Source organism: Rhinatrema bivittatum, chromosome 7, assembly GCF_901001135.1.
Source record: "Rhinatrema bivittatum chromosome 7, aRhiBiv1.1, whole genome shotgun sequence".
NCBI lineage: Eukaryota > Metazoa > Chordata > Amphibia > Gymnophiona > Rhinatrematidae > Rhinatrema > Rhinatrema bivittatum.
In genome coordinates this window covers 284,893,337-284,917,865 of record NC_042621.1, presented here as the reverse complement: position 1 = coordinate 284,917,865, position 24,529 = coordinate 284,893,337, and the positions used below count along the sequence as shown (strand labels likewise).

The window sequence follows — 24,529 nt, the reverse complement described above, 5'->3', positions numbered from 1 at the left end:
GATTATGGCAACGTTCTCAGGTTCCCTGCGGACTTTGCACAAGGTGGGCCTCCTATAGAGATGTAACTAGCTGACTACTAGAAGGGCCTTGTAGATAGTCTCTCTCTCTCTCTCTCTCTCTCTCTCAAAAGCTCTTTTTTGCCTAGTTGTATGAAAACTGAATTAAACGTTGAAAGTAGTATTACAGTTCTGAAGAAGTACTAGAAATTCACTGTTTAAATGAAAAAAAATAACAGTAAAAAGATCATCAATTTCTTTTTTTTTCAGTGCACACTATATCAAAATAGTGAGCATTAATGCAAATTAGTATGCAAATTTATTATTCATGCACATCGAATCAAAATAGAGTGCAGTAACCCAAATATGCACTAATTTGAGTTAGTGCTATTTCGATTTAATGTACAATAAAAGCAAAACAAAAAAATAATAAATCCTATACAACAAAACTTACAAAACAGGAAATAAACTAAAACCAAAGGGGTAGATATTCAAACTTGCGCGAGCGCGCCCACATGGACACGAGATTTTATAACATGCTTGCGCCGAGCCGCACTGCCTTCCCCTGTTCCCTCCCAGGCCGCTCTGAAATCAGCCTCGGAGGGAACTTCCCTACCCACCTATCCCACCTTTCCCCTACCTCCCCCGCCCTTCCCTCCCCCCCTACCTTTTTCTTTTTTTTTGTTTTGCGTGCGACAATCACCCAGCCCCACCCCCTCCCCGCCCCTTTTGCAAGCCCCGGGACTTACACGCGTCCCGGGGCTTTACGTGCGACGCCGGGCCTTTTGAAAATAGGCCCGGCGCGCGTAACTTTTTGAAAATCCGGCCCAAAATGAAAATTATTGCCATGAGCACCTCTAATGTGGCTTGCAGGGTTTCTTGCTTTAATCATAAGAGGATGAAAAAGCAATTGGTCGCTGGATACCGTGTTGACTTTTCACCACATGCGTCCTACTTCATCAACTGTTGGACCTCCTCTGAACCCACTTAGCCATTCTTATGACTTCTGGAGAGCAAGGCTACGTCCGGACTTTAGTCAGATACACATTGGGCCAGATTTTCAAAGGGGTACTCGCGTAAGATACGCACATACCCCCCGAAAACCTGCCCCAAACTCCCCCTGTGCGCGCCGAGCCTATGTTGAGTAGGCTCGGTGGCGCGCACAAGCCCCGGGACGTGCGTAAGTCCCGGGGCTTTCCTCAGGGGGGGGGGGGTCGGGGCATGTCGGGGGCGTGTCGCGGCCGGCGCATCATCGGGGGCGTTCCGGGGGTGTGTTGCCGCCGGCACATCGTCGGGAGCGTTCCAGGGGCGTAACTTGTGCAACAAAGGTAGGGGGGGTTTAGATAGGGCTGGGGGGTGGGTTAGGTAGGGGAAGGGAGGGGAAGGTGCCGGGGGGTAGAAGGAAAGTTCCCTCCGAGGCCGCTCCGATTTCGGAGCGGCCTCGGAGGGAACGGAGGCAGGCTGCGCGGCTCGGCGCGCGCCGGCTGCCAATTTTGGGCAGCCTTGTGCGCGCCAACCCCGGATTTTAATGGATACGCGCGGCTACGCGCGTATCTATTAAAATCCCGCGTGCTCTTGTTTGCGCCTGGTGCGCGAACAAAAGTACGTGCGGGCGCAGATTTATAAAACCTACCCAATTGGGAGGAGATAACAGAGGCACTGTATTGTGGAGGGCAGGTCACTGGCACCCCCTGCTGCTATGTGGCTTGGCGTTTTACAAGCTGGTCCTTGTAGCCTTGTTTTCCCACTGCAGGAATGTTCATCTTCAGGAAACCTGTGCCAGGAATTGACGCATGGGCCTTCTGCCCGCTAGTGTAGAGTATTCCTGCAGATTAGCATAGTAGTTGTTGGTAGAAAAGGACCGCTCGGCCCACCCTGACTTCACAGTTGCTCCCATGTCTCCAAACTGGCCCTATTCGATCTCTGCTTTTCTCCCACCGATGGCCTCTTTCACCAAGAAGAATCTCATTCCAGGCACTTTCTTGCTTAAAGAATGCTTTTTTTTTTTTTTTGTGGATTTCACATGGCAGGAAATGCATCGCCATAGTGAATGGTAAGTGATCAGATTCAGCATGGCGGGCTACGCATTAAATTGCCTGTGTAAATTGCCGCACTTTGTATACATCAGGTAACCTGTGTTTAGGAGCAGTCTCCAGAATATTTAATAAAAACCAAAAGCAGGGAACAGGGCTAGAGAGAGGGGAAAATACTCCTTTATATTATCTTACCAGTTGAAAGGCGATACAAGGAGTATTTTCTCTCTCTAGTCCTGTTCCCTGCTTTGCTCCTCAAACCCTCATGGTATCCCTAACGACAAATTAGCCAATTAAGTTTCTTGTTATTTTTACCCTGATTTTTGCAGATTGACAAAAATGCAATAGTTGTTCACAATGAAAAAAAGAAAGCCCACCTTTCAGAAATTACGGGGCCCAGTCCAGATGTTTTTAAATCATGATCCTCGCATTCAGAGCCTGGCCTAGCAGTCACTGGATGACATTCTAACAAGAACAACCGGCAGCCCACACGTGAAACCATCATATCAGTGGCATATCGCGGGGCTCTGCTGCCCAGGGACCAATGCTTGCATTTGCACTCCCCATTTTTTGCCCTCAATCAACCAAGCCTGGCCCCCAGCATACTCCCCCTTCCCCAAGGCTTGACCCTCAGCACGCTTCCCTTCCCCACCACTGGACTACACTACCCCCCCCCCCCCACTTCCCTCTACTCCCTTCCTCAGGCCTGACCCCCAGCATTCCTCTCCACGCCGCGCGCTCACTCCAGTTCCCTCTTTGACCCCCCCAGCACTCTCCTTTCCCCTCAGGCCCCTATTTGAGCGCTCTCTTCCTCCTTCCACCTCTTAATCTACTGCACTGCTGCCAATTCCTCTGACCCTAACAGGTCAATTCAGCACCCACAGTCCTCGCCATTGCTTCCTCTGGCCCACACGGCCAAGGACCACTGGTGTGGGCTGATGTGACGCCACGATGTTCTCTTTCCGGATAGCACAGGCCAGTGGTCCACTTTCTCCTCCATGATCTCAGGGCCGGCACCCCCTCTGCAGGCCAAGTCTGCCTCCCTCCTCTTCCCCCAATATGAGACTGATTCCTGTATCCCTGTGCTGGTCTACTCAGTCAACCTGTTCTCAGTTAATCCGGTCCCTTAAAGAGCCTAGTGAATATGGACTATTTTACTTACTGCAGCATCTAAGGGCATTTTAACCGAAACAAAAGAAAATATGTCCTTATTTGCTAGAGCTGCGCCATTGTTAGGCTTTTTGTGTCTTTATCGCAGTAGATACAGCTGTATACTAGGGATCTGCCAGCATCATTTTCTATATTGATGGTCAACAAACTTCTAATTAGCTCCAAGGAGACTTTGATAGAACTACATGACATTCTGTCGTCAGTGTCTGCTTAGCACATTGCATTGTATAAAATATTAGGTTATTACATCTGTTTCCAAATGTCTCCCATCTTTTCCTACTTTCAGCCTTCCTCATTTGGCATCTTCCCAGTGATGTCCATGGTGGGATTTACTACTGATGGTAGCAGCACTGCAAAGCAATGTGCCCAGCTGCAGAGCCTTGCCAGTCTCCATCATTCATCTTAAGAGTTTTCCATGCCAGCTCAGGAAATACGACAGCTTTAATTTCAATAATTTTTGTTGTTTTCTTTCAAAGGGAAAGAGCTCCCATGAAGCTGATCCTGGCATTACAAAATCACTAGGAGAAATGAGCAGATAATTACTGCAACTGCATCTTGGTCGCACATATTTTATCTTGGGGTCTGCATGCATGAGAGGTTGAAAATATGTCATTGCGATGGATAAATTATGAACTTGAAACGCTAAAAAAAAAAAAAAAAAAAAGCAAATTGATTTTTCTAAAGAAAGCTGGACTGAAGCTGTTTTTTTCAGTACCGCTAAACTTGGTAAAAGAAGCCTGTTGTTAATAAATCACTAATCCGTGCTTGGAGCTAATCTCCCTCCCTCCTGACCATCATGCTGTTATCTCATTTACGCCATCTTTCAGCAATCCTGACTCATCCTGTACAGGTTTTTTCAGGCTATTCCCCATGAATATGTATGAGATGTAAACTTATGCATATTCAGTGTGGATATACTGAAAACTCAACTGGCTGAGGGGTCACCAGGACAGGTTTGGGAAGCCCTACATGAGAAGTTTCACTAAACCCCACTCGTACAAATCATCACATAAATTTAAGGTGGCCAGCAAAGCCAAAATCTTCAAGCTGTCTAGTAAAAACTGAAAATGAATTTCAAACATCTTGTTACTGGTGTAGGAGTGAACCCTTGGGCCGGCCTGACAGAGTGAGATGGAAGAAGAGGATGGCACTCTGCGGAGAAGGAGTAGGCCGGTGGGCAGTGTCAGGACACACGAAGATCCAGAGTCTTCACCCTGGAAGCTTGCGGACCCCCCGAGAGGAGCTCGTGAGGTTCCAGACCGCTGGGACTTAGGAGAAACCTGGAATCCAAGCAGAGACTTCACCCTGGAAGCCTGTGGACCCCCCCGAGAGGAGCTCGTGAGGTCCCAGGCCGCTGGGACTTAGGAGAACCAGAGTACGGAGGAAGATGAGACAATCTGAGGTCAAGGCAGGCAGCAAAAGCGGAACCAAGAACGAGCTGGAGTCAAAGCCAGGAGAACCAACCAGGGAGGATGGAGGCACAGAAGGCAGAAAGGCAGGAACAGGAGCTGGAACACCAGGAGCAGGAAAAGGACTGGAACGTCAGGATCCAGAGCAGGAACCAAGGATCAGGAGCAGGACTGGAACGTCAGGATCCGGAGCAGGAACCAAGGATCAGGAGCAGGAGCAGGAACACGAAGCAACTAACACTCTAGAACAGGAACCTCATTGCAAGGCAGGGAGAAGAAGCAGACGCCGGCTAAAATACTAGCCGGCGTCTGATGTCATACAAGTGGGCGGGCCATGGTCTGGCGGGAAAAGCCCTTTAAATTGGGCTTCCCCACGCGCACACGTGCCTAGAGAGGGAGGAGCTGGATTCAGGGCCTCGGCGGCGTCTCCCTCGTGTTTCTGCTTTATGACTTCCAGGTAACAGCTGCTCAGTAGGAGGCGAATTTCGAAAGCCCGTCGCGCGCATTAATCAGGGGCTGCGCGAATAAGTCGGGCTTGCGCGCACCAAGCGGATTTCAAAAGCCCGCCCAGATAGGTGCGAATCTCCCGCAGCGTGCACATCTCCAAGGATTTCAATAAGGGGTGGCTGGGGTATGGTCAGGGCGCGGGCCAGAAAGGTGCCCTTAAATACTGACGTGACCCGGTGCGTTCCCAGGCCCCCTGCCGCGTAACTTTACTTCTGCTACGGATGAAATGTAAGGTAAAAAAAAAGTGAAAATTAGGCAAATCTGCGGGGTTTTGAAGTGAAGGCCATCAAACCAGGGGTGAGCTGAGGATTAACTGGTAAAACTGGGAATGGCGTTGGGGCACCCCCCAACTTTTCGAATCCCCTGATTCACATGGTAGAAACGGCCTTTGCGCACACATGCGCGCACCCGTTTAAAATTTGCTGCAATGTGCGCATGGCGGAGCCATTTTATAGCGTGCATGGGTATGCGCGTATATGTTACAAAATGGCCGTGTACCTGGGCACGGGCCGCCTTATACGTGCAAATGTGCGCACGCCACTGGTTTGAAATTTACCATCTTTAGTAACTACGAGTTTATGTTTGTATTGACATGTCTTGCACAGTGAAGTCAGGATGATCCTTTAAAGGATCGTCGGTAGCCTGAAGTAACGCCACCCCAGAGCATCACCCCGCTCCCATCCTCCTCCGCCCTCAGCAAAAGTTGCCCTGCACAAACTCCCCCATGGAGCAATCACCCTGAGCATTACCCCCTTGGAACTTCACCCCCCCCCCCACATGCACACACTCATGAGTGAGCGCACCTTGAATGTCAGCCCCTCCACTTGAGGTCCAAGAAAACACCCCCTGCCTTGCAGAAGCCTTCCCAGGTCACCTCTATGTGAAATGCAAATGTGCCAGGTAGAGATGTGTATCGTGTGATCGATCGTCTTAACGATCGATTTCGGCTGGGGGGGGGAGGCAATCGGATCGTCGCGGTTTTTGTTTTTCTAAATATCGTGTAAATCGTGAATTGGGGGAGGGCGGGAAAACTGGCACATTAAAACATCCCTAAAACCCACCCCGACCCTTTAAAATAAATCCCCCACCCTCCAGAACCCCCTTCCCCCAAAATTTATTTTATTTATTTATTTATTTAAAATTTTTATATACCGGCATTCATGTTGCAAACACATCATGCCGGTTTACATATAACAGGGGTGTACAAAGAACAAATGAGTAACCTATTAGTGAGGAGGAAGCAGTTACAAATAACAAGGTACTAGAACTGGGAGTAGAGAAGAAAGGGAGAGGATAACATTAGATAAAGATATTTACATTAGTAATAACATTTTTACATGTGGAAGTGGTAGAATCTGGCTGAATAGAATTAATCGGTGTCCGGGAAAGCTTTTTTAAACAGCCAGGTCTTAAGTCTCTTCCTGAAGGTTGGGAGGCTGGGCTCCTGTCTAAGGTCCGGTGGGATGGAGTTCCATAGAAGGGGGCCGGCTGTTGAAAAGGCCCGATCTCTCAAGGTAATGTGTTTGGTAGATCTGGCTGGGGGCACTTGAAGAGATCCTCTGAGTGTGTCTCTTGTTGGTCTGGCGGAGTTATAAATTTGGAATGGGAATTGTAAGTTGAGTGGGGTGTGTTGATGGATGGTTTTGTATATTATGGAAAGAGATTTGTAGAGGATTCTAAAGTGAACAGGCAACCAGTGGAGATCTTTTAGGATTGGAGATATATGGTCCCTCCTCCTGGAGTTTGTCAGTAATCTTGCCGCAGCGTTTTGTAACATCTGGAGGGGTCTAGTATAGGAGGAAGGTAGGCCCAGTAGGATAGAGTTACAGTAATCGATCTTAGAAAAAATGATAGCTTGTAGAATGGTTCTGAAGTCCTGAGTGTGGAAGAGTGGTCTAATTCTTTTCAGAACTTGGAGTTTGTGGAAACAGTCCTTGGTGGTTCTGTTGATGTAAGCTTTAAGGTTCATCCGGTTATCAATTAATACTCCTAGATCTCTCACCTGTGTAGTAGTTGGGATAGTTGGAGGATTAGAGATGGCATTGTTATCTGGGGAGATGAGAAGCAGTTCTGTTTTAGAGGAGTTTAAAACTAGGTTTAGGTTAGCCAGGAGATGTTTAATTTCAAAGAGACAGTTTTCCCAGTGAACCAATGTTTTTGTGTAAGATTCTTTAATGGGTATCACGATCTGGATGTCGTCGGCGTAGAGAAAATGTTTGAGGTTAAGGTTGGAGAGGAGTTGGCAGATGGGTAAAAGATAAATGTTAAAGAGTGTAGGTGACAGTGAGGAGCCCTGAGGGACTCCTATGGATGCGTCCATTCGTGAATGTCTTAAATTACCTGGGGTCCAGTGGGGGGTCCCGTTGAGATCTTCCACTCTCGGGCGTCGGGCGTGTTGATAGAAAATGGCGCCGGCGCTACCTTTGCCCTGTCATATGATAGGGCAAAGGTAGCGCCGGCGCCATTTTGGTTCGTGTTCCCTGACGTCACGAGTGTAGAAGATCTCTCTCGGACCCCTGCTGGACCCCCAGGGACTTTTGGCCAGCTTGGGGGGCCTCCTGACCCCCACAAGACTTACCAAAAGTCCAGCGGGGGTCCGGGAACGACCTCCTGCGCTCGAATCGTGTTGCCGTACGGCCGGCGCCATTTTGCTGTACGGCAAAGCAAAATGGCGCCGGCCGTACGGCAACACGAGCCGAGCATAGGAGGTCGTTCCTGGACCCCCGCTGGACTTTTTGCAAGTCTTGTGGGGGTCAGGAGGCCCCCCAAGCTGGCCAAAAGTCCCTGGGGGTCTAGCGGGGGTCCGGGAGCGATCTTCTACGCTCGTGACGTCGGGGAACATGAACCAAAATGGCGCCGGCGCTACCTTTGCCCTGTTATATGACAGGGCAAAGGTAGTGCCGGCGCCATTTTCTATCAATGCGCCCGACGCCCGAGAGTGGAAGATCACAACGGGACCCCCCCCACACACTGGACCCCAGGTAATTTAAGACATTTTGGGGGGGTTCGGGAGGGTGGGGGATTTATGTTAAAGGGTTGGGGTAGGTTTTAGGGATGTTTTAATGTGCCGGTTTTCCCGCCCTCCCCCTTCCCCTCCCCCTTCCCCTGATTTACGATTTTTTACGATAAATCGGGGGAATTCCTATTAAATATCGCCTCTAACGATTTTTGACGATTTAAAATATATCGGACGATATTTTAAATCGTCAAAAAACGATTCACATCCCTAATGCCACGGTCTTCTGGGCGAGAGCTTCCCCATTCATTCTCACCCTGTCAGCTAAACTGATGCGCTCATTTACATGTGCTATTTTTCTCCCAGACTTAAACACACCCTGGGAATGCCTCCTTGCATTCTGGCTAAAAGTGCGTGCACTATGGAAGCTTGAACATACTTTTACCTAGACAGTAGAGGGAAATGTTTAGCTAAATTAGTTTAGCTGGGTAAATAGCTGTGAAAATTGTGTTCACTCTATACTAACATCAAGTGAGAAAAGGCATTGCCACATGTGTCCACTGGGGGCAGGGTATCTTTCAGTCAGTCATGCCCCATAATTCCTATTATAGATCAGTAATCCTAACTTGGTACTTGGGGACCACTTGTCTAGAATGGTTTTCAAAATATTTAAAATGAAATCAATTTGCAGTAGATATATTTGCATGCATTATCTCCAATGTATGCAAATGTATATCATATTTACCCATTGTAAATGTCCTGAAAATCAGAATGGCTAGGTGGCTTCTTTTCACTATTCTTGACTTTTGACTAGCAAACTAGTGGAATAGACTTAGTTTTTGGGTACTTGCCATGTTCTTATGGCCTGGATTGGCCTCTGTTGGAAACAGGATGCTGGGCTTGATGGACTCTTAGTCTGACCCAGTATGGCATGTTCTTATGTTCTAATTTCATCCACTTTAGATTTCTTAATTTTATTTAATTTTGTATTTATATTTTTACAATTTTGAATTTCTGTTTGCTTATAAGAACATAAGACTTGCCAAACGGGGTCAACCAAAGATCCATTAAGCCCAGTATTTGTTCAAAAATAGCCAGACTGGTCATAAATACCTTGCCCGATCCCAGAGAGTAGATAGATTCCAAACTGCTTATCCCAAGAATAAGCAGTGAATTTCTGCAACTCCATCTTAATAAAGGTTTATGACTTTTCCTCCAGGAAATTGTCCAATCCTTTTTTAAATGCAGCTACACAAACAGCTTTCATCACATTTTCTGGTAACAAATTCCCAAGCTTAATTATGCATTGAGTAAAAAAATATTTTCTCTTTTAAATGTATTAATTAGTAACTCTATTGTGTGCTCCCTACTCTTTTTACTTTTTAAAAGGGTAAATAAATGATTAATGTTAACTTGTTCCATTCCACTCATTATTTTATAGACCTCTATCATATCTCCCCTCAGCCATCTCATCTCCAAGGTGAAGAGTCCTAATATCTTTAGCCTTTCCTCAAAGGGGAGTCATTCAATCCCCTTTATCATTTTGGTCACCCTTCTCTGTTCCTTTTCTAATTCTGCTATATCTTTATCGAGATGTGGTGACCAGAACTGCACACAATACTTAAGATGAGGTTGCACCATGGAGCAACACAGAGGCATTATGATATTCTCCATTTTATTCTCCATTTCTCTCCCAATAATCCCTAGCATTCTATTAGCTTTCTTGGCTGCTGCAGCACACTGAGCGAAAGATTTAAACATATTATTAATGATGACGTCTAGTTCATTTTCTTACATGGAGATACCTAATATGGAACCTTGCATTCTATAGATAATATTTGGGTTTCTCTTTCCTAAGTACATCACTTTGCACTGGTCCACATTAAGATTAATCTGTCAGGGGTATGTCTAATCTCCCAGTTTTGCATAAGAACATAAGAAATTGCCATACTGGGTCAGACCAAGGGTCCATCAAGCCCAGCATCCTGTTTCCAACAGAGACCAAACCAGGCCACAAGAACCTGGCAAATACCCAAACACCAAGAAGGTCCTCTTGCAATTTCCTATAATCCTTTTGTGATTTAACAACCTTGAATACTTTTGTGTCATCGGCAAATGTGATCATCTCATTCGTTGTTCCCATTTCCAGGGTATTTATAATATGTTAAAAAGCAGTGTTCCCAAAACAGATGCCTGGGGCACTCCACTATTCACCTTTCTCCATTGGGACAATTTACCATTTAGCCCTACTCTCTGATTTCTATCTTTTAACCAGTTGGCAATCCACAATAGGACACTTCCCCATGTCCCATGACTTTTTAATTTCCTAAGAAGTCTCTCATGAAGGACTTTGTCAATGCTTTCTGGAAATCCAAATACACTATATTAACTATATAACTATATAACCTTTCAGTGGCGTAGCCATGGGTAGGTATGGGCCACTGGGTGGACCATGGCCCACCCACTTTGGGCTCAGGCCCACCTCACCAGGACTGTTTGACACTGTTAGAGGCCAGTTAGAGCAAGGCCATTGCAGTGAAGAAGCAGGATTCAGCATCAAGGTTGTTGTGTGATCCCACCCCAGCAGCAGCAGCAAATAAGTGGGCCTCAGCAGCAAGGCCTTCATGGAATCCCTTCCCCATGATTGTGAAGAGGACCTGCTACAGTAAGGCTGCCATGGATCCCATCACTGTGGCAGCAAAAAAAAGGGCCTCAGCAGCAAGGTTGTTGTGTCATCCCCATGGTGGTGGAAGTAGGGTTTGGCAGTGGAAGAGACCCTGTGTGTATGTGAGAAAGGGAGCCAGTGTGTGTGTGTGTGTGCATGACAATGGGAGCCTAAGTGGGTGTGTGTGCATGAGAATGGGAGCCTGGGTGTGTGTGAGAATGGGTGCCTGTGTCTGTGTGTGAAAGAGAATGGGAGACTATGTGTGTGTCTGTTTGTGTGAGAATGGGAGCCTGGGGTGTTTGTGAGAGAATGAGGGCTTGTGTTTGTGGGAGAGCATATGAGAGTGAGAACTTGTGTGTGTGTGTGTGTGTGTGTGTGTGGGTGTGGGTGTGTGTGAGAGAGAGAGAGAGAGTATGTGAGATTAAGAGTTTGTGATTGTGTGTATGGTTGAGCATGTGAGAGTAAGAGCTTGTGGGTATGTGTGTGTGCACGTGTGTATGTGTGCTAGCATATAAGAGTGAGAGCTTGTGTGTGTAAGGGAGTCTGTGAGAGACAGCAAGCATGATCCTGTGTGTATGTGTGTGAGAGAGTGGAAGAGGGAAGGAAGGAAGACAAGAGGAGAAAGAAGAAACAGAAAGAGAAGAGAGACCCTGAAAAGGAATTAGAAAAAGATTGGTAACGGAAAAGTGGGAAAAAAGAGACTGGGACTAACTGATTAGAAAAATATAAAGATCAGACAAAGGTTAAAAAAATTGAGATTTTAGCAATTGGAAGATGTCATTTTGAGAGTATTTATTTCTTATATTTTTTGTATTTTGCTCTTTCTTTAGAGCTCCACTATTCTTTAGAGCTCCACTATTTGGATTCTCAAACTTTCTATTTCAGTTTTGTCTGAATGTTTCTGTTTCTACTTTGTAGTCCCTTATTTCTATATTAGGTAAGGGTCTGTCTCTGTTTTGACTGTGTGACTGAAATGCAGTATTTCTGCTAGTGTGTGGTTTCTCTGTAGCAATTTGGCTTGTTCTTTTACTCCAGTAGGTGGTGTATTTATGTTCTAGGGTCTGGTGTAACATTTGCATTGCTGCTTTTTCATAAGGTTGCTGTTATTTGAGTCCTGAGAGTCAGTGATGTGACTGTATGGAATGGCAAGGTTCTAGACATCTTTTTTGCAGGGATTTGTGTTATTTCACAAAATGTTTAGCAGTTGATGGATATTTTTTCCTGAGGTGACACCAGAGTTTAAATATATTTGTTTTTCATGTTGGGTTGTAATGTGAACTGTCCTAGCTTTGCTCTTTACCTATTCTGATTTATTTATTTTATTTATTTATTTAAGGCTTTTTTATACAGACATTCATGATAACAATCATATCATATCGGTTTACAAGAAACAATGGTTCAATAACATTAACATCAACATGAACAATAGGCGAAGAGTGAACAAAGTGAACAAAAGTTACAATAAAACAGGGGCACTCGAACTAGGAGGAGGAAGTTCTGATGATTAATGCTATATTATTGTAGTTATAATATAATGATCTCTGCCTTTCTGCAAAGAAGATTCATGAAAGAATACATTGATATTTTATTTTATTTCATGGTTGATTGGACCTGATGTTTTTTTTCTTTGCTTTTAACATGATATTCTTCTGCATTTATAAACTGCAATAAATATAAAATAAATACAGATTAATAAGGAAGTTTTAATGCTGGCCAGTGCTTGAAATAATTGAGGTAAAATATTTTAAAGATTCATACATGATGTATAACAGCTGTTGCAGACTACTTAGAAATTGAGGCATTATTTATCAATTAGAGTACAACTAGTAGGGCTCAGACCTGCATGCCTAGAGCCCACCTATGTTAACCCTGTGGCCACCCAAAAAATCAGTTCTGGCTATGCCACTGTCAACTTTATCCACATCTTTATTTATGTCCTCAAAGAAATGCAGCAAATTGGTGAGGCAAGATTTCCCTTGGCAAAATCCATGTTGACTTTGTCCCATTAAACCATGTCTATCAATATGTACAGTAATTTTGTTCTTTATGTTGGTTTCTACCATTTTACCTGGCAAAGATGTCAGATCCCCTGGATCCTTTTTTAAAAATTGGTATTACATTAGAAACCTTCCAGTCTTTAGGTACCATAGATGATTTTAATGATAGTTTTCAAGTTTCCAATAGTAATTCTACAAATTCATGTTTCAGTTCTTTCAGTACTTTGGGATGTATACCATCTGGTCCAGGTGATTTTGTACTCTTTAGTTTGTCAATTTGTCCTTGTACATCTTTTAGGTTCACTGAGGTTTGTTTCAGTTTCTCTAAATCATAACCTTTTAATATCATTTCTGGCATGGTATATCTCTCAGCAAATAATAGGGTGGAGAGGATGAGCAGTATACTCGCTGGTGACAGACCATGTATCAATGATATTGCGCTAAAGTTTTTGGGATCCTTGTAGAGATGGTCAAATCAAAAGGTCAATGAGGATGTTTCAAGCATTTCCAACCTTTATTCAAAACATACAATAAATTTTGGTCCCCCAACGTGGACCATATTTCGTCACTTGGGAAGCATCGGGAGGGGCAGAAGCCCAATAATTGAACTGCCAAACAAATAAAAGAACAAGAATCTGTGAAAAAGCAACAATGACAGAAACAGAGAATAGCTACATAAAGCAAATTATAACAGATATTAGAACAAATAATATAACAAAAGAACAATAAGATACAATAAAAAAAAAAAATCACTGAACAGGAACCAGAAATTTACATAGCAGAGGAAACAAAAATGTAAACAAAGAAAAAAAAAGAAAAAAATGACAATAAGCAAAACTGTCAGATAAAAACATCAAAACATGACAACAGTATTGTGAAATTGTACTTGTCATAGTGTCTGGAGCTGGTCTTACTGAAGATTGCCTTGACGAGGAATAAATAGGTATTCCCTTCATGTTTAACATTTCTATGCAACTTTGACACTTGATTTTACCTTCTTTTTCCCTGCCATTCCCATTCCTTTCCTTCCCCCACAACGATCTCTTCCCTTTCCCCCCTTTCCTATCCCCCTTCCCTCCCTCTCCTTCTCTCCACCCCGATCAACGTCATGTACAATTTTGCAATACTGTTATGTTTTGATGTTTTTATCTGACAGTTTTGCTTATTGTCATTTTTTTCTTTTTTCTTTGTTTACATTTTTGTTTCCTCTGCCATGTAAATTTCTGTTTCCTGTTCAGTGATTTTATTTGTTTTTATTAATCTCCGATTAGTTTTAAATGTGCCACATGCTAACTTCATGGAGTGCCCCCTAGTCTTTCTACTATCCGAAAGAGTAAATAACTGATTCACATCTACCCGTTCTAGACCTCTCATGATTTTAAACACCTCTATCATATCCCCCCTCAGCCGTCTCTTCTCCAAGCTGAAAAGTCCTAACCTCTTTAGTCTTTCCTCATAGGGGAGCTGTTCCATTCCCCTTATCATTTTGGTTGCCCTTCTCTGTATCTTCTCCATCGCAATTATATCTTTTTTGAGATGTGGCGACCAGAATTGTTAACAGTATTCGAGGTGCGGTCTCACCATGGAGCGATACAGAGGCATTATTTATTTATTTGTTTATTTATTTATTTATTTATTTAACACTTTTCTATACCAACCTTCATGGTTGGGACCATATCAGATCGGTTTACGACATAATATATTATGTCAACCATAAACATATTATGGTTGACATATGACATATGTCATATGTCAACATATGACATATGACATATGACAACCATAAACATATTATGACATCATATTATGACATTTTCCGTTTTATTCACCATTCCCTTTCTAATAATTCCCAACATTCTGTTTGCTTTTTTGACTGCCGCAGCACACTGAACAGATGATTTCAATGTGTTATCCACTATGACACCTAGATCTCTTTCTTGGTTGTAGCAACTAATATGGAACCTAACATTGTGTAACTATAGCATGGGTTATTTTTCCCTATATATGCTAAGTGGCTCCAACACTGTTACTTTTCGCACAAAATCCTGTGTTTCCTTAAAGGACTAGGTCTAAAATGGTTTTCCTTTTTGTTGGTTCTTGTACCAGCTGCTCCATGAAGCAGTCTTTTATTTCATCTAGGAACTTTACCTCTCTAGCATGTCCTGATGTGACATTCACCCAGTCAGTACTGGGATAATTGAAATCCCCCATTATTACTGTGCTGAGGATTTTGTTAGCTTCCCTAATTTCTTTTAGCATTTTATTGTCTATTTGTTCATTCTGCCCAGTTGAATGGTTAAAACACCTCCACTGCTATTTTATTCCCCTTTTATCCTGGAATTTCTATCCATACAGATTTAACATTGCATTTTGTTTCCTGCAGAACTTTTATCCTGCTTGATTCAAGGCACTCTTTAATAGTAGAGATATGAATCGCTTGCCGGAATCGGGTCCGTTTCCTGCGGGTCCAGACGTTTTTTGTTTTCGGCTATCTGGAGCCAAAAAAACCCAAACCACACCCCGACCCTTTAAATCTAATTATTTAGAATCCCCCACTCTCCCAACCCCCCAAAACTTTCCTAAAATACCTGGTGGTCCAGCGGGGGTCCCGGGAGCGATCTCCCGCTCTCGGGCCAACGGCTGCCAGTAAACAAAATGGCACCGATGGCCCTTTGCACTTACCATGTGACAGGGGCAATCAGTGCCATTGGCCTGCCCCTGTCACATGGTAGGAGCAATGGACGGCCGGCGTCATCAAAAAAACGATGCACATCCCTATTTAATATATAGTGCCACCCCTCCACCAATTTGATCCATTGTATCAGTTCAATATAATTTGTATCCTAGTTTCACTGTGTCCCCATTGGTCATCCTCCTGACACCAGGTCTCTCAGATGCCAATTATATCCACCTCTTCATTCAGTGCTATACACACTAACGCTCCCAGCTTATTTTTTACACTTCTAGCATTTGTGTAAAGGAATTTCAAAGTATGTTTTTCTGTTTGTACTAATAACCTGCTCATCATTTGACAGGGGTAATTTGGAATCTTTCTGCATTGTTTGCTCTTTACTTAAAGACACCTGGTCCACTTTAGCATTTATTGCAACCTCTCTACTGGGATGGCCTAATTTCCCTGTTCTGTTAGTACCCTTCAAGAATGCACGGTTCCAAACCATGTGCCTGTAGTGACTGTGGGCTTACCTCTGTCATCTCATTTAAAAGCTGCACTATCTTCTTTATAAAAGTTAGTGCCAGCAGCTTGATTCCACTCTGATGGAGGTGGAGACATTCCGTTTGGAAGCCCCCCCTTCCCCAAAATGATGCCCAATTACTAAGAAACTTAAAACCCTCTTCTCTGCACCATCCTCTCATCCATACATGGAGTCTCCGGAGCTCTGCCTGCCTCTGGGGTCCTGCACATGGAATGGGGAGCATTTCAGCCTGGAGGTTCTGGAGTTCAGCTTTCTACCTAAAACCCTAAATTTGGCATCCAGAATCTCCCCCCTGCAGTTTCCTATATCATTAGCACTCACATGTACCAATGATTGGTGGACTGTGCTGTGATATGATCACATCAGCATTGTTGTAGTTTTGGCAAGATCATATATATATATATATATATATGATCTTGCCAAAACTACAACAATGCTGATGTGATCATATCAACACAAACATATAGGGATGTTCAGAAAAATACTATAAATCGGTTAAAGTTCCAAATATGATACAAAAAATAGTGGTGCAGGTTTGAATAAACTGCGTCCATTTTATTTTGGTATTCTGCTTTTTTCATACCTATACGTCGTACCAAATTCTATTGAAGATAGGGTTAGGCAGCAGGCAACACCAGGCAAAAATTCAAATTGTTTTCCGGTGCACTTTTCAGTTTGAGAAACTGTTGCGCCCTGGGGCTTCAAACTTTACAACCTGAAACGATGAAATGCTGAATAAATCTGTTTTTGTTTTTTTTTTTTAATCTCCGGCTGAAGAGCGATCGCTATTGTTTGGCTGGTAAGCCTGCTTTAAGGGACAGCCTGACTTCCAGATGAGAATATTCGCTTCGCTGCCTCCCGACCACGGCTCCGTCCCGGTGGGGATCGCAGCCCAGAAAGCCCGTGCTGTGCGCGTCCATGGCTCATTTCCCCGCGTCATATTCAGAGGCAGAACCGTAATGCACATCCCACTATTGTAAACCGATTAAATGGGTAATTAACAGAGGTTTTTGTCACGCCTTCCTGCCTCCTGAAGTGATGCAAAGTTCTTCTCCCAAGCCTTCTCTTGCTTTTCCGCATGCATTATACGCAGTCATCGGAGATGCGTGCCTATTGTTCACCCCTTGCACTGCTAGCGGAATGCAAATGCTCCACAATCCTTGTAACAAATGTATATTCCTTAATGCTTATTCAGCGCATGCTTTAAGTCCACAAGATGGCTATAATGTCAAAATAAAAAAAGAATAAGCATAAGCATATACATCTGCTACTATCGTAATCGCATCACATTACCCAGCCCCTCCTCGGAACAATTAAAATGGACTTCACCTAAAACTCTGGCTCGAGGGAGCAAATCACTGCCCTTGAATGAAATGAGCTCAGGTCCTCCCCGCGCTGCTTAAAGTTTCCGGAATAAGCAGAGCGCGATGGCTGGGAGCCGGCCTGGCAGCTCCCCTCCGTCCCGTCCCCTCTGCCAGCCTGTGCCCACGTGGCTCGCCCAGCTTTCCGCCTCTCCCTCTCTGCCGTTTACAAAATAAAATAAAATACGTACCGAGATCTGAATGTGCGCGCACTGTACAGAGACAGGACCTGCGCGCATCGAGCTACATCCTAGGTACATTAAGTATCTGCCTTCTTCCCTAGGATGCTGCTGTGGCAGGTGCCCACCTGAGGGGGGGTCGGGGGACGCTCACAAGTTTGGCGGAGACCCCCCCCCCCCCAACCCTCCAGTAAGAAGCGCTGGCCCGCCGAGAGCTCCTGCGGGTGTGCGCTAAAATCTCCGCCAGCTTTTCCCCCGTTCGGCTCCTCCCCCGCCTGGTGGCTCCCTCCATCCAAACCCCCCGATCGGCATCGCCAGCCCTGGGAGGAGGGGAGGAGGAGGAGGAGGAGGAAGGGGGTGGGGAGGGGAAGGCGCTCCCCCCCCCCCCCCCCCCCCCAGATCGCATCCGTACGGCAGCGCTCCCGCCAAACTTCCCATGGAGTTCTCTGCCTGAGCGCGGGGCAGGACGGGCGCGCTCGCTCTCTCGCTCCGTGCGCTAAAAGCGATGGGGAAAGTTGCCGGGCTGAGCCCGCGCTGGCACGCCGCGCTGCTCGGGACGTGGCTGTGGCTCTCCACGCAGGGCTTCGGCGGCGCCGAGATCACTTGCCGCTCCTGCCGGGGCCAGGCTCAGCCGCAGCAGCAGCAGCGGGGGCTCTGGAGTTGGCCCCCGGCCGGCGGAGGAGAGCAGGAGCGGCCATCTCCGCCCGGGGGGGGAGGAGGTGACAAGCGGAGCCGTCGGGATCCCCGTCCCCGTCGGGCGGACAGCGCCGATGGCCCCGGCGCGAAGGAGCTGCCGGAGGAGAGCAGCAGATCCCCCGGGGCGGACGGTCAGCCCCCCGCCCGCCCCCCGCCGCCGGCCCGCGGGCAGGGGAGGGAGCCGGCCGGACCGGAGAGGCTGCGCCGGCGGAGGAGGAGCAAGCCCCGGCCCCCCCGCGAAGGGCGCGAGGAGCCCGGGGGCCAGGATCCGGCCGGGGCAGAGCCGGAGAAGGTGGTCCGGTTCCGGGTGGAGGAGCTGAGGCTGACCAGCAGCACCTTCGCGCTGACCGGGGACTCGGCGCACAATCAAGCCATGGTGCACTGGTCCGGGCACAACAGCAGCGTAAGTAACGGGGGGGGGGGGGGGGGGGGGGGGGGGAGGGGAGGGCACTCTCCTCTCCTGGGGAAGGGGGTGGGGGGGGAGGGGTGGACGGTGCCGGTCATCGGGAGGGCGGGCGGTGCTGGGCTCTGCCGACGGTCGCGGTTTAACTCTGCAGCCGGGCTTGCCGTCCTCCGGCGCTGCGAGTGCCCCCCCCCCCCTGGAGGGGGGAGGAGAGGCTGCTGGGGGTGGGGTGGGGGGGGGGGGCACCTCTCCCGCACGGCGGAGATCTTCCTTCTCCACCCGCAGTTTAGAGCCGGACGCTGGTCCCATCTTTGCCTCCGCTGGGAGGTTGCATAGCTTTGGCTCCCTATAGTGCAATGGACCGCAGAGAGCAGGTTCCGTCCGAGCCGGCATTAGATGCAGTGCGAAGGTGCCAGGACCGTGCAGATCGTCTGCTCTTTCCAGGGGTGCACGGGAAAAACGCCCCCCCCCCCTCCCGAAACCCGGCTCCCCCTTTATCTGTCTCGCCTCCCCTCGAGGTTGGGTTGCGAGCAAAGGGTCCCAAACGTCCCGCCCCCGACCCCCATCCTCGCGAGCACCAGGTCCGACTCGGACCCTGTGGGGGGGGGAGCTGCCAACGTGAAGGCCAACTCCGTGCCCGGAGCGGCCGGGGTTCAAACTTCGCTGGAATAGGAGGGAGCTCTCCAAGGTATGAACTAAGCGAGCGCTAAGGAGGGCGCTCCCGGGAGCGCAGCGCTACCCCCGGCCTGCGCGGCGATCTGCACTCACCGCGCCGTCCTTCAGAGGGTCCCGTCCTCTTGCGAGCAGGCAGAACATCCGAAAGGACTTTCGTAATCAAATAATTGAATCAGAAGCGTGTGACTTAACCTTAAATCCTTTTAGCCCCATAAATCATTACGCAATGCAGGCTGCTCCTGCAGAAAATCGCAACCGTGTATTTTTAATGCGGGAAAGACATAAGTTTCCATATCCTGTGCCTTCCGAAGCCTTAAACCCCAGGCACTTTCTGTTTTAAGTTTCTTGCTCTAACTTTGAAAGGGCTCTGGCCGGCTGAGTAGCTGCCCCTCTCTCTGCCCACAGAGCGCCCTTAACGGAAGGGGCAGGTTGGGAGGTGGTGGTCGGTCCCCCCCCCCCCCCTTACCGGTAATCCCCTCCAGGTCTTGTAGCCCAATCTCAGCTCCTACCTCTGCTTCATGCTAGCAACTCCCCCCCCCCGCACGCATTTTATTTAATGCAATTAGATTTGCGAGGTTTGCAGAAAGCAAGTGGATAAAAAAAATAAATAAATAAGAGCATGGTGGTCAAACCCCTGTTTCTAAAATCATTTGGCACAGGAGCCCGCCCATTACCGTGAGCAATAGCTGCGAAGCACCGATGGGGGCTTGGTGACAGACCTAACTGTGCCCAGCAGTACAGCCTTCGGCAGACACACAGACAGACACCTGCCTTTTTCTGTAGAGAGTCCTGATGGCAGGAGGCTGTTTGGTTCACCTGGGCGCCTATGAGCGCCGTGAAACCGCTCAGTTATATTTCTAATTCCTTGTAGGCTTGCCTACCTACCGCCTTCCCCCTGTTGAAATAAAAGCGCATTTATAGTGCACGTCATTTAGGAATTCTGCGGGGGGTGACTTTTCCAAAGGGTTTAAGGGCATAAAACTCAGTTTTATGTGTGCAAAGGAGGGATTTTTGAAAGTTGGTCGGGAGGTTTGTGCCTGTAAAAGCACGCGCAGAGGCAACTTTGCGCACACTCTTGTGTGCACAAGAAAGAGGGCTTTCAGGGGGGTGGAATCAGGGCATGGAAAACCATTTATGCGCATACTGGTTATTTTTAAAAGAAGGAACATAGAAGGAAGCATGATGGCAGAAAAAGACTCCGTGGCTCATCTAGTTTGCCCATCCTCCCAATTAATTTAGCTTTATAATTCCCATCACTCCCCTGGAGATCCCCTGGGTTTATGCCCTGCTTTCTCCAATTCAAACACTGTTTTTGTCTCCAGCACCTGCACTGAGAGGCGGTTCCATGCATCCACTACCCCCTCTGTAAAGACATAGTTCCTAGGATTACTCCTGAGTCTGCTTCCTTCCAGCCTCATCCCATGAGCCCCAGCTTCTAGAGCCTTCCTTTGGTTGAAAGAGGTTCACCTCCTATGCAGGGAAACCTTTGAGATATTTGAATGTCTCTATCATATCTCCCCTATCTCGCCTTTCCTCTAGAGAGTACATGTTTACATCTTTAAGTCTAGCCCCTTCCACTTTAGAATGCAGACCACTGACCATTTTAAATTAGTAGCGCCCACTGGACCAGCTCCTTCCTGTTTATTTCCTTTTGAAGGTGCAGTCTCCAGGTGAGGTCTCACTAGAGATCTATACAGGGGCAATATCACCTCCCTTTTTCTGCTGACAATTCCTCTCACTATGCTGCCAAGTTGCCTTCTGGCTTTTGCCATGGATTTATCCACCCTGTTTGACCTCTTTAAGATTATCAGGTACAATCACCTCCAGCTCTTCTTTTCTGCTTAGAAGTATTTTACCTTCGAACTGTATTTCTCCCTTGGGATTTTGCAGCCTAAATACATTACTCTGCATTTTTTTTTTTTTTAGCAGACCATTCCTCGAGCTTCACTGGATTCCTCCTCATGTTTACATGCTTTCCTAGCTACCTACCCTACAGCAGATTTTAGTATCATCTGCAAAAAAGACAAACCTTTCCCGACAGTCCTTCAGCTATGTCATTCACAAAAATGTTGAAAAGAACCGGTCCAAGGCCCGATCCCTGAGGCACACCACTAGCAACTCCCACCTCAGGGTAAACTCCATTTACCATTGCCAATACCTTTTGTCGCCTCCCACTCATCCTATTTCTAACCCAATCAGTGACTCTAGGGCCCATTCCAAGGACACTCAATTTATCTATAAATCACAAACACAGAACCATGTCAAAGGCCTTACTGAAATCAAAGTACATTACAATTAGGGCTCTCCCTTGATTTAACTCTTTGGTCACTCAATCAAAGAAATGGATCAGATTTGTCTGACAAGATCTACCTCTAGTAAAACCTTGCTGCCTCACATCCTGCAATCCTTTGGAGTCCAGAAACTGCACCATCCTCTCTTTTAGCAGTAATTCAATTAATTTGCTCACCGCAGAGATCAGACTGACTGGCCTGTGGTTCCCAGCCTCCTCCTTACTTCCACTTTTATAAATGAGAACCACACCCACCTGTCTCTCCAGTCCTCCAAAACTACTCCCAATTCTAAAGAAGCATTGGAAAGGTCAGCCATCGGAACTGCCAGGACTTCTCTGCGTTCCCTTAGTACCCTCGGATGTGCCCCATCCAGCTCCATTGCCTTATGACTCTGTGCATTGTGATTTGTATTATTTGAGGGGTTTTTTTTTAATATGGGTTTTTGTTATCTTTATGATGAAATGTTTATTTTATTGTGTGTTTCTTGTACCCTGTTGTGAACTATGGAGGAGCGGATTATAAATACATTGAAATAAATAAATAAATCTCCTTTAAGTATAGCTAGCTCCGTACAAACAGACTTTTCTGAAATCAATCAAGTCTGCACATGAATCTAAATGCACACATTTACATCTGCTAGCGTGCAGGTGCAAATGTGGGTACCTACACTATGGGGTAGATTTTAAAACCCCTGCGCGCGCCGGCGCGCCTATTTTGCATAGGCTGCCGGCGCGCACAAAGCCCCGGGACGCGCGTAAGTCCCAGGGCTTCGTAAAAGGGGCGGGAGGGGGCGGGTCGGGGGGCATGGCGATGGTTCGGGGGTGGGCTGGGAGGGCGGTCCAGAGTCCCCCGGCACTGAGGCCTGTGCCGGGGGATGCCGGGGCGGCGCGCACAAGTTACGCCTGCTTCAAGCAGGCGTAACTTGCCCAACACAGGTAAGGGAGGATTTAGGTAGGGCTGGGGGGTGGGGTAGATAGGGGAAGAGAGGGGAAGGTGGGGGGACACGGAAGGAAAGTTCCCTACGAGGCCGCTCCAATTTCGGAGCGGCCTCGGAGGGAACGGAGGCAGGCTGCGCGGGTCGGCACGCGCAGACTGCAGATTTTGCGCAGCCTTACGCACCGACCCCGGATTTTATAAGATACTCGCGCCTACGCGCGTATCTTATAAAATCTGGTGTACTTTTGTTCGCACCGGTGGCGCGAACAAAAGTACGCGCGTGTGTATGTTTTGAAGATCTACCTCTAAGCTTTGTTCCATGCTCTCCAGGTAGTCTAGACAACCCAGTTTTATAACATAGCGCTTAGGGCAGCAGTCAGCATGCACAAAGCATGAACAGAATTAGCCATAATTATGCACCTGAGTCAGCTCTGAGAATCAGCAGGTAAGTGTGAACCCTCGTATGGCATACACAAGAACTACATGGGTGCAGGTATAAATGTTCATGCGTGCATTTACGCCCATGCTTTCACGTTTATAAAGTGCGCATGCAAATGGTTTCTCTGCCCTAACTCCACAGCCAGGAATGCCTCTTTTAAATAGGTGTGAAAATACATGTGAACTTGCTCCCACCTGTTCTTTCATGCATATACTCCCTGGGGATAAGCATACAGTCGTCACATGCTTTACACACAGATATACTTTTGAAGATTGAAAGAGAACTTATGCCCATAAGTGCACGTTGAAAATTCTGGCTTGCAAACTTTGGTCTTATCCACACCGCTCAAAATGACCCCAATCTGTATATCATGTATCTCCATTTTCATGGGGAATTTGTTGCTTGCTTGTAGGGATGTGCAGAGCAAAAGTTTATGTTCATAAGTCCATAAGTCGAAAGGGGGTCCCATTTGCGGTCAATATGGACATATGGAGAATTCCATAAGTTGAGTCTATGTCCATACGTGCAAATAAAAATTTAAACCCCTCACCCTCCTTAATCCCCCCCCCCCCCCCCAAGACTTACCAAAACTCCCTGGTGGTACAGCAGGGAGTCAGGACGCCATTTCTGAATTCCTTTGCGAGGAGCACGTGACGCCGACGTCACGTGCTACAAGCTGGCCAAAAGTTCCTTTTGGGTGCAACGAGGGTCCCCCGGAGCGATCGCGCGGGGAATCACGTGACGCCGCGACACTCCGACGTGACGCCGACGTCACGTGCTCCTCGCAAAGGAGTTCAGAAATGGTGTCCTGACTCCCTGCTGTACCACCAGGGAGTTTTGGTAAGTCTTGGGGGGGGGGGGGGGATTAAGGAGGGTGAGAGGTTTAAATTTTTATTTAGGATCAACAATCGCGATTTCCAACTTATTCAACATAGCTATGTTGAATAAGTTGGAAATCCGATCGTTTTCGCCTCATCACTTTTTAAAAAAAAAAAAAAGTTGCGTTTTACATTTAAGTTCAAAACGAATGCACACCCCTACTTGCTTGTTTTTACTCAATTTTGCCGGCGTCCGGTTTCCGAACCCGTGGCTGTCAGCGGGTTCGAGAACCGATGCCGGCAAAATTGAGCGTCGGCTGTCAAACCCGCTGACAGCCGCCGCGCCTGTCCAAAAAGAGGCGCTAGGGACGCGCTAGTGTCCCTAGCGCCTCTTTTTACCGCGGGCCCTAATTTAAATTATTATTTACTGTATTGCACGCACAGGACACTGGCCTGTGCGCGCGCCGTGAGAGAGTGGGCGCTCGCCCGCTCTCCCGCGAACTTTACTGTATCGGCCCGTTAGTGTCCTATCCATCCATATTTGAATGTCAGTACCCCAGGAGGTCTGAGGAAATCTTAGCAGAGATTTTTATTTTTACACACGCAGATGAGCACAGTAAAGTAGACTCCATTAGATGTTCATGAAACTTCTTTTTCTTGTGAATTATTTTTGGCTTGTGGTGGTTCAATTGCTGGTGAACTTGTGGCTGACTGTGCCTATGTATACTTAGAACACATCTTTCTGAGCTGGAAAGTACTTTAGCAGAGCACCTGAAATAATT

The 24,529-nt window shown here is 47.0% G+C and overlaps 1 protein-coding gene across 1 annotated transcript in view; it reads left to right on the top strand.

Moving 5' to 3' along the window:
• Positions 1–17,890: 17,890 nt before the first annotated feature.
• LOC115095960 (VPS10 domain-containing receptor SorCS1-like) overlaps positions 17,891–24,529 on the top strand; it is a 1,120,107-nt gene continuing 1,113,468 nt past the window's right edge. Inside the window, 1 exon segment of the mRNA XM_029610345.1 lies at positions 17,891–18,588. Coding sequence (XP_029466205.1) covers positions 17,995–18,588 — 594 coding nt within the window. The 5' untranslated portion in view covers positions 17,891–17,994.